The sequence below is a fragment of the Geotrypetes seraphini genome, chromosome 9, assembly GCF_902459505.1.
Source record: "Geotrypetes seraphini chromosome 9, aGeoSer1.1, whole genome shotgun sequence".
In the NCBI taxonomy this organism is placed as follows: domain Eukaryota; kingdom Metazoa; phylum Chordata; class Amphibia; order Gymnophiona; family Dermophiidae; genus Geotrypetes; species Geotrypetes seraphini.
The window spans coordinates 2,971,480-2,989,197 of NC_047092.1; the positions used below are offsets into that span (position 1 = coordinate 2,971,480).

Below are 17,718 nucleotides of genomic sequence, written 5' to 3' on the forward strand. Positions count from 1 at the left end.
CAAAGAATCCCACCAAAATGCTTCTTGCATTCAAAGGACAGACGAAGTTACCTCTTTTTGATTTCCAAGTTCTACGTATCCACACAAAGGGTGAAAAGCTCCCGTCCCGCAGACGTACGCATGGCTTTGGTTATAGTGCTGGAGAACTTTGATGAAATTGCCACATTCAACCTAGTGTTCAAAGAAGGAGAAAATGGATCTGACATTACTGGATTTTGCAGAGATGCATAACAAAATATCCATGCAATATCGGCAAATCTTCTCAGGTCCAGCATACTTACAGAACACACTCTATCCGTGGGACCAGAGGTGCCGGGGGCAGTGGCGCCCCTCCCCCCTTCCCTTCCCCCACACCTCGAGTTGAACTTGTTGCTCTCGGCGGTCAACAATGTGCTCCTCGCAACCCCGTTGGCTCTCCCTCTGATGTCACTTCTTATGCGCGGCACACGAAAGTGACATCAGTGGGAGAGCCGACGGAGTCGCGAACAGCATGTTTTCACCACCGCGACAACCAACCAGAGGTATGGGGGAAGGGAAGGGGAAGAATGGGTTTAGGTGGGGGGGGCAGAGAGGAGGAGGGGTGTTGGTGCCCTCACCAACATGTTGCCCAGGGTGCACTGCCTCACCCTCCGCCCTTACTATGCCACTGCATTCTATAGATCACATCTATCACTGGATTCAGCCCATTTAATTGTCATTTTTTTTCACCAAGACCTCAGCGACACCACTCAAGACTCAAAACGCTTTTGTTGTCTTCAAGCTTTATGTGTCCAATTATCATCGGACTTAACTCTAATGACTAAATATAATTTCTAAATTTCTTATAAAGAACTTAGCTTAAAGCTCGGTTGTGTTATCCGTTCCACTGGCCAGGGGTACTGTATATCCAACATGTTTCGCAAATGCTTAAGCATCTCCCAAGCTCTCTCTGCTGCTACAGACGCCAATCATACCCCTATTTTGTCTGATTTGCCAATTATCCACTGATAGTTATGATATATAGAATGCTTAAAACTATGGCATGGATAGGCAGATCGGAGCGGCCATATGGTCTTTCTCAGCCTTCTATGTTTCATGTTTCAAACAGAGCTAATGGGACCTCTTTCTCAGAGGGCATGAATCAAAACTGAAAAAGACACTTTTACAAAGCCAGGATATACACGTTAAGGGGCAAATTCTATAAACGGCATCTCCCAATTGCAAGCAGCGGTAGGCGTCCTACCGCTGTCTAACAAGTGAATCGGGATTCATGTTTTCTATTTAAAAAAACCCAGAGACAGGCCACCTACACTGTAGATGCCTGTCGCAGATGCAGGGAGATGCCTAGGGACGCTTAAACTCGCTCACGGCTGGGCATGTGTGGTTTTGCCTGGAAGTGGCCTTGGGCGAGCTTAAGTGGCCCTTGGCGTCTCCAATCCTGGCCTACAGAGATGTTTTATAGAATAATGCTAAGGTCTGTCCTGTTTGGTGCTGATGTTGTAGGCAGAAACCAAGAAAAAACTGCAGGCTATGTACAAGATGCAGGCAATGTTTATTGTACCAAAATAAGATGTAGTAATATACAACCTTATTACCAACCAAGGGACCCGACACGGTTTACTACTTGCAAGACGCTGTGACACACGGTGGTTATTTCACTCTTTGTATTATACAGGCATTTGTTTGTTACTCTTATTTACTTTGTGGTTAATTCTACACCTTATTGACATGGACCCCTGAGGAAGGTGTGCTGTCCGAAACACGGATGGTGTCGGGTCCCTTGGTTGGTAATAAGGTTGTATATTACTGCATCCTATTTTGGTACAATAAACATTGCCTGCATCTTGTACATAGCCTGCAGTTTTTTCTTGGCTTCCTCTTGCTGTTTGGTTCATTGCAGACTACGTTGGATTTTTTCCTTGTTGCTGATGTTGTAGGCATCATATATAGAATATGGCCCTACACTGTTTAGACACAAGTTTGATAGACGGTATATCAAAAATAAAGAAACTTGAAACTTAAATCTCTAAAATGTGCACATGGCAAGGGGCAGGTTTGTAGTGGGACTAAATCTTAATTCCCCCATGTCAGGAGACGGAGGCGTGACTATGGTCACATCTTCATCTTCTCCCCAGGACATCAACGCGTCAAAAGTGGGTTTGTTTGTGAAATGCTCCACTGAGGGAATCAAAAAAAACAAAAAATATAGTAGGGTCTTTGATAACATCAAAACCATAGATGTGTCTGTAAAACGGTTAACCTGCACATGTATGTTATCCAGCACATTAAGCGTGTGTATTCTGAAATACCAGAATGTCACGCATACCAGGGGGCCCAACCAACCAACTTCCTGAATTCTGAGCGCTATTTTGCTACTGTAGCTGAAAAGAGTGTGATCGTATTTATTTAAAATATTTATATCCCGCAAATCCAACAATGCTAAGTGGGTTCCAAAATTACATACATAATCGAAAAAACAAAACAAGCCAAAAACACAGAAAGAATACAATATCTATGTAACAAGAGCTAGAAGAACCACACACAGAAACAGCAAATTTATAACCTCATAAATCGACGTGCAAATAAGACTTCACACCTTTCCTAAAGTGCGCCAAAATAGGAGCCTGCCTTAATTCCAAAGGAAGAGCATTATTTTGTTAAGTGCCAATTTGCAGAACTGAAATGCTATATTTTGACCTTGTTTCAGATCATTGATTGAACCATATCCACCTCATTCTCTTCTTGGTTGGGCTGAGATTACCATGTGGTGCCCATTGTAATTTAAAGAAGTTTATATTTCTGAAATCGATGCTCCTTCCAGATGTAACTGGCACATAAAGGTCCAGTTTGCCAGAATAGGCTCCACATCAGCAAATCCTCTTTCAATCATTTTCCCACGCCCCCTCTGCGCTATTCACTCATATAAATGTCTTTCTGGGCAGATCTGCTCCTTTTTGGCACCTTGCAGCCTTTTTAACACTGGAAATTTGGCACAGAAGTAGATCCTACCATTCAACACCATATAAAGAATTTCTCCTCTAAATGTCTGCATGCACTTTCTGTAGCGTCATTTTCAAAGGGAAAATATGATCACGTGAAGAGGCCCTGTTACAAAATTGCTCTCTAAATACAAAGGTTATTGCACCATAAACCAAAACTGAATGACAAAGCTGTAATTAATTACAACTGGCCAGATCTGTTTAGCAGAATAGTGCTTTTTTTAAAAAAAATACTGTAAAACCTTGGTTTGCGAGCATAATTCATACTGAAACCATGCTTGTAATCCTAAACACTCATATATGAAAGCAAATTTCCCCATAAGAAATAATGGAAACTCAGATGATTCATTTCACAACCCAAAAACTTTAATACAAAATGCTGTATGTACTTGTAATGCAAGACCTCACTCGTTTAGAACAGTCAGAGAGAGAGGAACCATCGGCTCAGTTGTGATGACGTGATGCGTGTATACTGTATGTACTCGCATTGCAAGACCTCGCTCGTTTAGAATGGTCACTACACTTTCGCAGCGTCAGAGAGAGAAGAACTGTCGGCTCAGTTATGATGATGTCATGTGTGTATAATGTATGTACTCGTATTGCAAAACTTTGCTCGTTTAGAACAGTCGCTACACTCTCACAGCGTCAGGGAGAGAAGAACCATCGGCTCAGTTGTGATGTGTGTATACTGTACGTACTCGTATTGCAAGACATTGCTTGTATAGCAAGTTAAAATTTAATCAAATGTTTTGCTTGTCTTACAAAACACTTCAAGTTTCAAGTTTTATTAAACTTTTGATGTATCGCAATATAATAATAATAATAATTTATTTCTTATATACCGCTGTACCGTGAGGTTCTAAGCGGTTTACAGTAGAAACAGAAGAAATGCAATAAGTAAGATTAATTAAGATGAAGAGAAAGTACTTAGAGTTCCCTGACTGTCCCAAAGGCTCACATTCTTGCTAAAGTACTTGAGAAAAATAAATTAGTTAGGTTATAAACATAGAGTAGAAGAAGGTAGGAAAACAGTTCATAGGAAAATTAATTTCAAATACATTATATTCAAGGCGGAATACAAATTATAGGAATTACCAAAAGAATTGCGTAATAAAGATTATCTAGATAAATTACATAACAGTGATTCGTGTACATTGTATGGTGTGGTAGAGGATTCAATTATGAGAATTACATATCAAGGGAATCAAGTGATAACAGAATATAGTGGAGATTATCAGTATATACGGTTTACAGATTGGAAGTTACCTAATAATGACGTAAGAAATTTATTGGATAGTGTGGAAAATGTTTATATAGGAATCAGAGTATGTATGATAGGAAAGGTTCTAAGAATTGAATTAATGTGTTATTCTATCGAGGGAGAGCTTGTGCATAAGGGAGGATATTAGTTGGTAATGACGTGTTTTCTGAATAGAAATGTTTTGATTTCTTTTCGAAACACTTTGATGTCTGTTGTATTGATCATTAGTTTGGTGATTGTGGGGTCAATTTTTGCTGCCTGTGTCGCTAGAAGGCTGTCGTATAATTTCTTAAGACAGGTTCCATTATTAGGTGGGAAGGTGAATAGGTTTTGAGTTCTTCTTGATCTGGATGAGAGGTAGCGGTTTAGGCGGTTGTTTAGGTAACAGAGGGCAGTTCCATGGGTTATCTTAAACAGCAGACAATAGAACTTGAATTCATAAATCATGAATTCAAAGCGATTTACAATAGTTATTAACCACAACAAGCACACGAACATTACAAACTGATACATAGGGGAAAGGACACATGAAAGGTAAGTAGAAAGGGAGGGTAAAATTTTTTAAAGTATTAAAAGAGAACATTAAGAGTTTTTTGTTTCGTTTTTTTAATTTCTCGGAACCTAAGACAGAGGAGACGTGAGTTTCTGCAAAGATCGGGGTCAAAGGAGAATCCGACAATTAGGTCTCGAAGGCATCCTGGTACAACCAGCATTTTAACAGTCCTTTAAATTTACTTAGGGCTCCTTTTACGAAGGCGCGTTAGGGCCTTAACGCGCGGAATAGCGCGTGCTAGCCGCTACCACCTCCTTTTGAGCAGGCGGTAGATATTCGGCCAGCGCGTGCTATAGTGCGTGCTAATCTGGTGTGTGCACTAAAAAGCTTAGCGCACCTTCGTAAAAGGAGTCCTTAATGATTTTCCCTCCTTAATAAATGATGGGAAGAAGTTCCATGTTCTGAGCGCTGTAACCGCAAAGATCGTATCTTGCCTAAGCGATGGAATTACTAGAAGGTTCTATTGGACATGAGATGGGGGTTGCCAGGCAGCTTATTTTAAAGAATTGGAAAAATTGGGATAGATTAAATTATTCATTCTGGTGGGAATCCCTATGTTCTGTCTTTAAAATGGAAAAGTTTATGGCCATTCAGAAGGGATGTTATATAAAAAATGTATGGACTAAATATTGTAAGGATTGATTGATTTATATAACTGAGGGAGGGGGGAATGTTTTGGCATTGGTTAAGAGGTATAGATGGGTTGTTTACAGACATTTAATTGGAAAGTGGGTGGGGGGAACGTAAGTCTTGTCTTTATTCTATTAAGTACAGTATATTGTGCTATAATGATAATATTTTATGTAAATGCATCATCTTTTGTGCACAATTGAAGTTTTGAAAATGAATGAAGAATTAAAAAAAAAAAAAAAAGAGTACAACCATTGATAAAAAATGTTTTGAAAGTCTGGATCGTTGTTTGGCCACTTAAATGACTGAACATAAAAGGCACAGCTTATGAGGTGTATCCCCGTTTCTGCTCTTTTCACCATTCACTTGGTTCTGAGCACTTTTTACACTTTGTAAGGTGGTGTCACAATTACTAGCGGCTGTTTTTGCATCTCACGTATCACCCGCGCGATATTGAATCTAATGTCAACATTCATGCATTCAGAATTCACGCTCCTGTGGGAATCCTGCAGGGAAACTATGATTTCCAAAGGATTTCAGCAATACGAAACAAACGCCGGGTCCCTCTTACTCACTGCAGGTAACACGTTTAATAGATTTTCATGGGGATGAGTTATGAAGGACCTGGGTATGTCTCAGGCACCTTGGTTTGGCTTCTGCTCTCTGTAAGTCCAGGGTGCACTAGAGACGAGAGGCACAATGCACTATCTGTTGCTCTTGGCGTTTCATTAACATGTTGTTGCAGCTTTTCAAATAGCTCTAAAATTAATAGCGCTATATTTGGCTTAAGCAGGCACCACAAAGCATAGCAGACTATAATTACAGTTTCTAATACTCACGTGGGCATCCTTCCCAGCCAGCTTACATGATTCCACTCTCTCTTTCGCTGCAGGCCAGTAGATCTGTAAAACATTTAGACGTGTCAAGAGTCAGTGGCAGAGCCTTAAGTGGCCGCACGCTCTTCCAAATGCATTCAACAACTTAGGGCTCCTTTTACTAAGCTGTGCTAGCGGTTTTAGCGAACGCCTCCATTGAGCCGACGTTAGCTTTTCCGCATAGCACAGGGGGCGGCGTGCACTAAAAACGCTACCGCAGTTTAGTAAAAGGAGCCCTTAGGCTTCCTTTTCTTAGCACGTGCTAAATGCTAAGACATCCATTTTACTCCTCTGCGCATCTTACCATTAGCAAACCTTAATACAAGGAGCCCTTAGAGAACCGCTATTATTTCATTTTTAAACAAAAACAGCTACTTATTAGACATCGTTCTGAGGTCCTGGTTTGGGTAATTTCTTTTACTCATAGAGCAGAAGGGGGGAGGGGGGAATACTTTATTAAACAGACCCCAAGTTTACGTCAGAGAAAGGGCGGGACCGCCGGAAGAGGAAGCAGCGCAGGCGCAGGGCTCACAGAAGGGCCGGGACCGTCAAGAGGAAGCAGCAGGACACCGGTAGGAGCTTCTACATGATGGGGGGGGGGGTCGGGAGGCTGTGGGGGTGCGAGCGGTCCTTCAGGGTGGGGGTGCGGGTGCGGGTGGGAGTGCATGCGAGCGGTCCTTCAGGGTGGGGGTGCGAGCGGTTCTGCGGGGGGGGGTGAATCGGACGTGGGAGGGGGGGCATCAGACTTTCAGGGTGGGGACAGGACTTCAAGGGGGAAAGGAGAGTCGGGGTGGGCGAAAGGAGAGTCGGGGTGGCCAGAGGAGAGTCGGGGCGGGCGAAAGGAGAGTCGGGTGGCGACGGGAGAGTCGGGGCAGCATGCGCGGTATACGGGTGTGCGCGGTATACAAAAATTTTTTTACATATATTTCGGTTTCCCACGTGCTATACCCGTGTGCGCGTTTTACACGTGTGCGCGTTATCTACGTGAAAATACGGTACTTCACGTTTCTTGATTTATTTAAAAACATTTCCTGCAGGTTCTCATAATGAACTGGTTTAAGAAGGTTGGTTAAAATATTCATTTTGCTTTCCAACACATAGCCGTGGCTTTCCCTTTCTCTATCCATGTCTGCTACTACTAGCAGCGCTGTACATTTTTATGTTCAAAAAGTTTTATTGATTTTATATATGAGAAGAAATATAAAGCCAACAACATGGGTGTTCAAAAGAACACAGGATAACAATAGCATTAACAAATGTGAAGTGCATCCGTACATTTTAACAAACAATAGACAGTCCCTGCTCAGAAGAGCTTACAACCTAATTTAGACAGGACACTACAGGGTTGGGGAGATTATGGTAGAGGAAATGATATAAGGAATCGATAGCAGGGTTAAGAGTTGAAGGCAGTTTCAAAAAAGTGGGCCTTTAGCTTGGATTTGAACATTGGTTGACAATTCAGAAAAGAGTCCAGTTTAAACTAGTTATACTGGTATAGAAATGATGACATGGGATGGCACTGGAGGGCTTATTAAGGAATTTCTCTTTTCCAGTACAGTTGCTTCTCGTTTTCAACAATGTTTGAAGCTTAGCTATTTAACAGTTAAAAATATCCGTTTAAAGTGTTTATCCGGTAACCCCCCTCCCCCCCTTTTTTTACAAAAGCGTAGCACAGTTTTTAGTGCCAGCCGTGGTGGTAACAGCTCTGACGCGGCTGATGCTAAAAAGCGTGCTGTGTATTTGTAAAAGGCAAGGGGGTTAAATCTTTTGAAAAGATTGGTACTAAGCGTTAGAATTAAGGAAAATCTCTTCCTATTTTAATTTTCAGAAAACTTTTTAAAAAATCATTATTTTTAATGAATATAATGTAAAACTAAAGAGGAAATTTAGCTGTAATTTTTTAAAAATCTTGTTAGAATATTTTTTTTCAGATTAGAGTGGGTTATAAATTTTATATAGTATATTAACACCACATTATGGAATTTTCCTCCTGGAACCTGTCCAAACTTTTTCTGAACTCCTGCAACAAATTCCAGAGCTTCCATCCATTTGTTTTCAAAGCATTTCATGGTGTGTCCCCTAGTTCTTGTACGTTTTGAAAGAGTGATTTCTGGTTATTCAATCTATAGCACTGAGGAGTTTGTAGATCCCCCTCAGCCATTTCTTCTCCAAGCTGAAGAGTTCTATCCCCTTAAACCTTTCCTTGTATGAGAGAAGTTCCATCACCTAAAATCATTTTGGTTGCTCTTCTTTGAACCTTTGCAAATTCGACTGCATCTTTGAGATACAGCAACCCGAATTACACGCAATACTTAAGGCATTATAATATTCCTTGTCTCATTTTCTATCCCTCCCCTAATTATTCCTACCACCCTCTTTGTGTTTTTGGGATGCCACCACACTCTGAGCAGAAGATTTCAGCATATTATCCTAAACCTATTTAATACCATATTCCCCAGCTAGATCCCTTAGATCAGCAGATCAGTACTTGTTGACCATTCCATCATTGAAAATAATTGGCACCAGAAGAACCACAACCTTTTCTATCTTGGGACCCCAGCTTTGGAATAAACTTCCAATTTTTCTGCACGCTGAAACCTCCTTAGAAAAATTTAAAAGCAAACTAAAAAGCTATCTTTATAAAGACGCATATGAATCTTAGATCAGATAATCTTTTTTGATTTTCCTATTTACTTCTAGATTAAGCCTTTTTCTTAAACATTTTTTCCAAACCAATTTTTATTAAAATTTTTTAAAAACCCTTCCTGATGTTGTTCCTTTCCTAAATGTTTTTTTATTTTCGGTTTTTTTTTCTTTTAAAACAAATGTAGTTTTTCCTGATATTCCTTATGTATCTTTAATTAACTATGGATAGGTTTGTATGTTTATTGTCTCAAATGATTTTATTTGTTCCCCCAAATTTTTATTATTGTTATACGCATTGAAAATACTTGATATTGCGTTTAAATCAAAACTACAATAAACTTGAAACTTGAACTGGATCCTAGCATCCGCTATGATTTGGGTTATTCTTCCCAATGTGCATCACTTTGCATTTGTCCACATTAAATTTCATCTGCCATTTGGACGCCCCGTCTTCCGATTTCCTACGGTTTGCCTGCAGTTTTTCACAGTCCGCATGCGTTTTAACAACTTTGAACAGTTACAAAATAATTCTGTCTTCTGCAAATGCAATTCCAATTTCCAGATCATTTATAAATATGTTAAATAGCGCCAGTCTTAGTACAGATCCCTAGAGAACTCCACTCCCAGTAGAGGTGGTGGCGACAGAGACTGTGTCTGAATTCAAGAAAGCCTGGGATAGTCACGTGGGATCTCTTAGAGCAATGGTCTCCAACTCAAACCCTTTGCAGGGCCACATTTTGGATTTATCGGTACTTGGAGGGCCTCAGAAAAAATAGTTCATGAATGTCTTATTAAAGAAATGACAATTTTGTATGAGGTAAAACTCTTTATAGTTTATAAATCTTTCCTTTTGGCTAAGTCGTAATAATAATATTGTCATTTATAGCTAAAGAGACATATGATCAAGAAACTGTTTTAGTTTACTTTTGTGATTATGATAAACAGACCGAGGGCCTCACAATAGGACCTGGCGGGTCATGAGTTTGAGACCACTGTCAGAGAGAGGAAGAGATCATGGGCAGACTGGATGGACCATTTGGCCGTTATCTGCCATCATGTTTCTATATTTCTATGTTCCTAGAATGGAATAGTTTCTTATGATCATTTTAAAAATCATATGTGAAAAACAACAATACGAAAGATACAAGTCTCCTGCCAGGACGAGTGATTATCAAATCAATCATCCACCTCATGACAACCTGATGCCTTTCAGTATTAAGAGAAATGTTTTCCTCTTTTGCTATTTTTTCACCTTGTGTAAAACCCATGAATTCTTTTTCTTTTTTTGATTTCCTTCTTGGCAATTAGGTTACAACTAAAGTATGTCCTTGTATTAGATTTGGACAGCTGCATTTAATTTAGTAAATTCAAGCTATACTTTTTCTTTTAATTTCTGAAAGCATCTCTGTGAAATATCGAGTTTGCCAAAGAAACCCAGTTGAGCTTACGCTGAGGTAGCAACTGATTTACTGGCAAAACTCAGTGTGATAGCTTCACATTTCACTGGCAAGTAAACCAGTGTTTTCATGTTCATATAAATACAATATTTTATTGCGTTGTAAGTCGTTAAGGCAAATTAGTAGATCTGTCCCTAAGATCACAGTAGCGTTTTTTTTTTTTTATAAGCCTTAGTGAAAGCAGACGGGACTTGATATACCGTCTTTCTGTGGTTACAAATTATGAACCTGGGCTAAGGAGGGTTTACTGTCTTGCCTAGAGTCACCAGAAGTTGCAGTGGGAGTCGAACTCAGTTCCCCTGGTCTTCAGGCCACTGCACTAACAACCTTTTTTTTGGATGAACAGATGTGTGACTAGCTTGTGGGCTTTTGCTTCCTCTGTCCGTTTGTGAACGTTAGACGCATGACATTCTCGGTGTTCTCACGATATCCTGCTCACCTCACCTCTGTTGTTTATTGGAAGCTTCTAAACTGCTACGAATGACGGGGGAGTCAATTCTGAGCGGTTTGCATGAGCTTCAGTAAAGGTGTTACAATACATAAGCTAAATATGTGTGACTCTTACCTATTTATACCATCTATATACATATTCTATAATTATTGTTTCTGTACTTTCATATACTTGTCTTTCTTTGTATTATTTGTGAGTTCCAAGTAGGGGGATCGACAGCTGCTTCCTCCATTTTGCTACTTAAGAACATAAGAATAGCCCTACTGGGTCAGACCAATGGTCCATCAAGCCCAGTATCCCATCTTCACTGAGGTCAATCCAGATCACTAGTATCTGGCCAAAACCCAAGGAGTAGCAACATTCCATACCGAATCCCAAAGAATGGCAAAATTCCGGAATCCAAAAGACTAATAAGATTCTAGAATCTCAAAGAGTGGCAACATTCCATGGTACCAATCCTGGGCAAGCAGTGGCTTCCCCCATGTCTTTCTTAATAACAGACTATGGAGTTTTCCTCCAGGAACTTGTCCAAACCTTTCTTAAAACCAGCTACACTTTCTGCTCTTACCACAACCTCTGGCAATGGCATTCCAGAACTTAACTATTCTCTGTGAGAAAAAATACTTGTATTTCCTCCTATTGGTTTTAAAAGTATTTCCCTGTAACTTCATTGAGTGTCCCCTAGTCTTTGTAATTTTTGACAGAGTGAAAAATCGATCCACTTGTCCCATTCTACTCCACTCAGGATTTTGTACACTTCAATCATATTTCCCATCAGATGTCTCTTTTCCAAGCTGAAGAGCCCTAACCGTTTTAGTCTTTCCTCATACGAGAGGAGTTCCATCCCCTTTACCATCTTGGTCACTCTTCTTTGAACCTTTTCTAGCGCCACTATATCTTTCTTGAGATAAGGAGACCAGAACTCAATGCAATACTCCAGATGAGGTCGCACCATGGAGTGATACAGGGGCATTATAATAATAATAATAATAATTTTATTTGTTATATATCGCCAAAGCCAAAGTAGTTCGAGGCGGTTTACAATAAGAAGAGCTGGACAGTCAGCGAAGACATAAAATGAAGTCCTTGAATACAATGAATTTTTAGAATAACAGTGATGTCTTTGAATATATGAATATTTGTGGGGAGGAAGAGAAACAGAGTGAAAGTCACATTGTAGGAACGTCTAGTACAAGTAAGTAGAATACAGGGGAAAAGTCTTAGTCTTGTTAACCAATCCTTTTTTAATAATTCCTAGGTCCTGTATGCTTTTTTGGTCGCCGTCGCACATGTTTCTTTATTTGCTAAAGTGTTCTGTGAAGAGTATCATCTTTATTCCTTTCTTGAACTTTTTGGTGTCCTTTTGTAGTTTTTATTCCCTTGGAAGGGAGTTCCACCACATTGGGGCCATCACCGAGAACATTTTCCTGACGCTTTTGTATTTGATGTCTGAAGGAGAGTATTTCCAGTAGGTATTCTTGGTTTGAGCGTAGGGCACGACTTGGTGTATGGTTGTCTAGTCTAGTTGCCAAGTACTGAGGTTCTGAGAGATGAATGATCTTGATCTTGAATCTCTAGATTTCTAAGGTAACTCCTTTCTGTGTTTTGATATTTTGCTTGTAAACTCTCTGAAATATACGGGCAAAGGGCAGTATAGCAAATGTGTGATCAAATTAAATTAGTCAAAATGTTCTCGTCTACAATGCATTTGATGACATTGTGTTTGGAAGTATTGAAGACCACTCACAGAGCAACCGCAGGGCTTCCTTCAATATCTAAAACCATCTGCAGCTCCACAGCTTGTGCAATTAATAAGATGCAATTAATCTCCTTGAACTGTTTATATTTCTTTTTTTTAATCATCCGTTTGTTTTTCTTCTGAAGTATTTCTAGCCAGTGATCTCATGATTGCAGGTTTGGTTTCTGTGGTTTAGACTGTAACTGTGTTAAACAATCTTAACACTATTTTCTTATTCTTATCATTCATGCTGAACGATGCCTTCCATCCTTGCATAATAATAGACATACAATATAAAAAAGAGAGAGAAATGCTGTTTTAAATTTTAACACACATTCGAGGGTGGAGGGGCTTCATGGGTTCCGGCAGGAAGGAATGGGCATCCCTCCTTCTAGTCATCTTCGTGGGGGGGATGAGCGGGTTCCCTGCTGCAGCTGCTAAACTGATCGCGACAGGGAGATTCCCTTGCCACAATCAGCTCAGTGGCAATGCGATTTTCTAACCGGCGCCTGTGACATGGACATGGCAGAGATCAAGCATCGATTAGCACTGGGGCATTCAGCTATGGTGAGCATGGACCAAATGTGGAGGTGGAAGTAAGAAAGGTTAGGACAATTTCCTGGAGGAAAAGTCCATAGTCTGTTATTGAGAAAGACATGGGGGAAGCCACTGCTTGCCCTGGATCGGTAGCATGGAATGTTGCTACTATTTGGGATTTTAGAATCTTGTTACTCGTTGGGATTCCGAAATCTTCCTATTCATTAGAATTCTGTATGGAATGCTGCTACTCTTTGGGTTTTGGCCAGGTACTAGTGACCTGGATTGGCCACTGTGAGAACAGGCTACTGGGCTTGATGGACCATTGGTCTGACCCAGTATGGCTATTCTTATGTTCTTATCAAACGAAGACTGATCACTGCCATTGTGTTCCCAATCACGACATATGGCTGCGAGACATGGACACTCACAAAAGCAGATAGAAGAAAAATTGACGCCTTCGAGCTGTGATGCTGGAGACTTCTATGAATCCCATGGACAGCTAAGATCACCAACAAAAATGTTCCTGATCATATAAACCCAGAGTTGTTCCTGGAAGGCAAGATTACCAGACAGAAACTGACCTCGTTTGGACATGTGATGAGAGCGAATTCACTAGAAAAGGAGGCGCTACTCGAAACGATCAGTTGTAAAAGGAAGCAGGGGAGACCAAAGGTCCGTTGGCTGGATACCATCAAGAATAGTACGGGAATGAACATCAAGCCATTGGAAGAAGCATGGCGAGTCTCCAAGGGTTGGACACAACTGAAAGGAGATGAGTTGTAGCCTATTTACTGCACTAATTACCCCATATCTGAGACGAGTAAAGATCCTATGTTGCCTTTATACGTAAAATAAAGTCCCAGAATGAATCTCCATAGTGCAGAAATCCTCACAAAGAAAAGGATAAAGAAAGAAAAAATTCACACTTTCATCCCATGTGTGGACGATAGTATTTTCTGAAATATAGACATATATCCCAATTCTCCCCAGACTCTGCCCCCCAGGTAGTTTGGGATTTATTAATCACCTTTATGAAGACATTCGCCCAAGGCCATGTACAGCAGATGCAGTTTAACATAAAACGAAACAGTTTTGTTAGCAACAGAACAAGAGTCAAATGACCACATATAACATAGATGAGGTAAACTTGGAAACAGCAAATTGAAGGCCAATAACAGGACTAACATGAAACAGTATCAGAAATAACATATAACAGCACTGTTGAACAATTATTTAACAGAAATATAGAACATGTCAGTGCAATGCAAACAAGACCATAATAGACAACATGGAAGAACATTCAAATAAGAACATAAATAACAAATGTATCATACAAATACAATATGTAATTTTATTGTGCGTGTTATACTGTGCTCCGCTTTGATAAAGGCAGATTATAAATAAATAAACAAACAAAGTCAACATATTACCAGCGAAATACCTAACAGGTGTGGTATGCATGGTATCACAAGATAAGGTCAGAATAATTATTATTTCTATACCTATAATTAGCAAGGAAACTTCATAAGAACATAAGAATAGCCTTACTGGGTCAGACCTAAGGTCCATCAAGCCCAGTAGCCGCTTCTCACGGTGGCCAAAACCCAAAGAGTAGCAACAGTCCATACAGAATCCCAAAGAATAGCAAGATTCCGGAATCCCAGAGAGTAACAAGATTCTAGAATCCCAAAGAGTGGCAACATTCCATACAGAATCCCAAAGAATAGCAAGATTCCGGAATCCCAAAGAGTAACAAGATTCTAGAATCCCAAAGAGTGGCAACATTCCATACAGAATCCCAAAGAATAGCAAGATTCTGGAATTCCAGAAAGTAGCAAGATTCTAGAATCTCAAAGAGTGGCAACATTCCATACAGAATCCCATAGAATAGCAAGATTCCAGAATCCCAAAGAGTAACAAGATTCTAGAATCCCAAAGAGTGGCAACATTCCATACAGAATCCCAAAGAATAGCAAGATTCTGGAATCCCAAAGAGTAACAAGATTCTAGAATCCCAAAGAATGGCAACATTCCATACAGAATCCCAAAGAATAGCAAGATTCCGGAATCCCAAAGAGTAACAAGATTCTAGAATCCCAAAGAGTGGCAACATTCCATACAGAATCCCAAAGAATAGCAAGATTCTGGAATTCCAGAAAGTAGCAAGATTCTAGAATCTCAAAGAGTGGCAACATTCCATACAGAATCCCATAGAATAGCAAGATTCCAGAATCCCAAAGAGTAACAAGATTCTAGAATCCCATAGAGTGGCAACATTCTATACAGTATCACAAAGAATAGCAAAATTCCGGAATTCCAGACAGTAACAAGATTCTAGAATCCCAAAGAGTGGCAACATTCCATACAGAATCCCAAAGAATAGCAAGATTCTGGAATTCCAGAGAGTAGCAAGATTCTAGAATCTCAAAGAGTGGCAACATTCCATACAGAATCCCAAAGAATAGCAAGATTCCGGAATCCCAAAGAGTAACAAGATTCTAGAATCCCAAAGAGTGGCAACATTCCATAGAGAATCCCAAAGAATAGCAAGATTCCGGAATCCCAAAGAGTAACAAGATTCTAGAATCCCAAAGAGTAGCAACATTCCATAGAGAATCCCAAAGAATAGCAAGATTCCGGAATCCCAAAGACTAACAAGATTCTAGAATCCCAAAGAGTAGCAACATTCTATACAGAATCCCAAAGAATAGCAAGATTCCGGAATCCCAGAGAGTAACAAGATTCTAGAATCTCAAAGAGTGGCAATATTCCATGCTACTGATCCAGGGCAAGCAGTGTGCATGTTTTTTTTACTCATGGAAAGTGCTTTTAAAACATTATCACCTACAGATAACCATCCTTAAGTGGCAAATAGCAATTTTTGACAAAGTGTTTCAGAGAAACGTACAATGGCAAGATTTTCTTGGGTTGTTCTTGTGTCCCTGAATGTTGCGTGATGGGTGAATCAGGTGCTAGGGACAGGTGAAGTGCTCAGGTGGGTTGATTAGCTCTTTCCATTAGTGATTCAGATGGGATGCTGGGACAGATTTCAGATCACTTTCATTTAATGAATCAGGGTGCTTGGAAGGGGGGGTGAGCAGGGATGGGGGACAGATCAGACCTGTAATTTTGTGGAAGCACTGGGCTTTGGGAGGGATGTTTTCAAAGATTTTGGCCTTCCATCAGAGCTGGGGAGGAGAATTTTGGGCCCATTGTGCCATCAGAAAGTTGAGGTTTATCCGGGGGACCTCTGATTTAGGATGTAAGGCCCTTTGATTTTTTTACACATCACACAAAGGGTTGCTTTTTTCAATGTTCACACATTGTCAGAGAAAGGGTGGTAGATGCGTAGAACAGTCTCCCGGGAGGGGTGTCTGATTTCAAGAAAGCCTGGGATCTCTTAGAGAGAGGAAGAGATAATGGTTACTGTGGATGGGCAGACCGGATGGGCCATTTGGCCTTTATCTGCCATCATGTTTCTAAGTTTCTATGATATACTAGGAACCCAACACGGTCTGAGTTTCAGCAACGTATACATTCCTTGGGAGTCTTTATATCCTGTGCTGTGTCATTTTAAATAATTTGTGAAATAAAAGCCAAACAAACACACATGTTAATCTCCTGCAACAATATGTGTATATTTGGCCATAAAGCAGCAGAAATAAGTCTTTAGGACATCTTGTTGAAGTCCAGTTACATATTGAAACACAGGAGACGGTCATTGTATTTTCAGTAACAGGAATCCAAAGTTTAGATGCCCCTCGGACTTCAAGTGGACTTGCTGGAATCACACAGCGCAGAACCCCAATGGTTTTGCATAGGTTGGATTACTGTGTTTATGTTTTGTCTACGTTTGATTTATTATGTATGTTCTCTTGTGAGCCACCAAGAATTGTGCAGTATAGAAATATATAAGTAAATTTCAAATAAGTCAGTTTAAATCTACCTCAGAAAGAGCAAAGCTTCTATCTATTATATTAGGTTATGACGTTTTATTAATTTAGCTATTGAATCCCAAACCTGCCCCTGAAAAAGAATTGCAGTGGAAGCATGGATGAAAGGAGCTGACCTTTTTAATATTCTTGTTTAAGTCAGCCAGGCTGAGGAGAAAGATGTGATCCTTTGCGCCGAGGAGCAGCTTAGCTCTCTCCTCATCAACCAGCATGCTCTGGAAGTCCAACCCCTCCGCCGAGCCCAGGAATGGGATGCAGCTGTCTGACATCAGCAAGTCTGTGGGAAGCAGAGAAAATCTTCACATCACAATGTTTACTTTTCATTCGCTTGTTTCTTCTATAAATAGATACACACAGTGTGAAATTCATAGTTTGGAGACACTGCTTCTTTTGTGCAAGGCATTTAACGATGGCAATCAAATTACTCCAAGTGTTTCCTCTACACATCACTTTCCCTACGCAATCTTGTACGAGTGCATGGCGTTTACATTTCTCGCTCCAAATTATTCTATAAAAAGTTTAACTCTCATTTCTATAATAGTTTTCGCCACGGGTTTGTATGCAGATGCCTGGTGAAAAGATTCACTCCTTGTTCTAGCTAAGAATCCAGTTAGGTTTCCATCTTTAGCTGGGTTA

The 17,718-nt window shown here is 40.2% G+C and overlaps 1 protein-coding gene across 3 annotated transcripts in view; it reads right to left on the reverse strand.

Annotated features, from left to right (window-relative positions):
- Positions 1-17,718, reverse strand: part of SEMA3D (semaphorin 3D) — a 236,473-nt gene that overhangs the window by 83,825 nt on the left and 134,930 nt on the right. For all 3 annotated transcript variants that reach the window (XM_033959416.1, XM_033959417.1, XM_033959418.1), the window contains exons 3-5: positions 17,199-17,359; positions 6,262-6,324; positions 52-171 (exon numbers count right to left, since the gene is read on the reverse strand). In XM_033959416.1, coding sequence (XP_033815307.1) covers positions 52-171; positions 6,262-6,324; positions 17,199-17,359 — 344 coding nt within the window. The remainder of the gene's footprint in view (positions 1-51; positions 172-6,261; positions 6,325-17,198; positions 17,360-17,718) is intronic.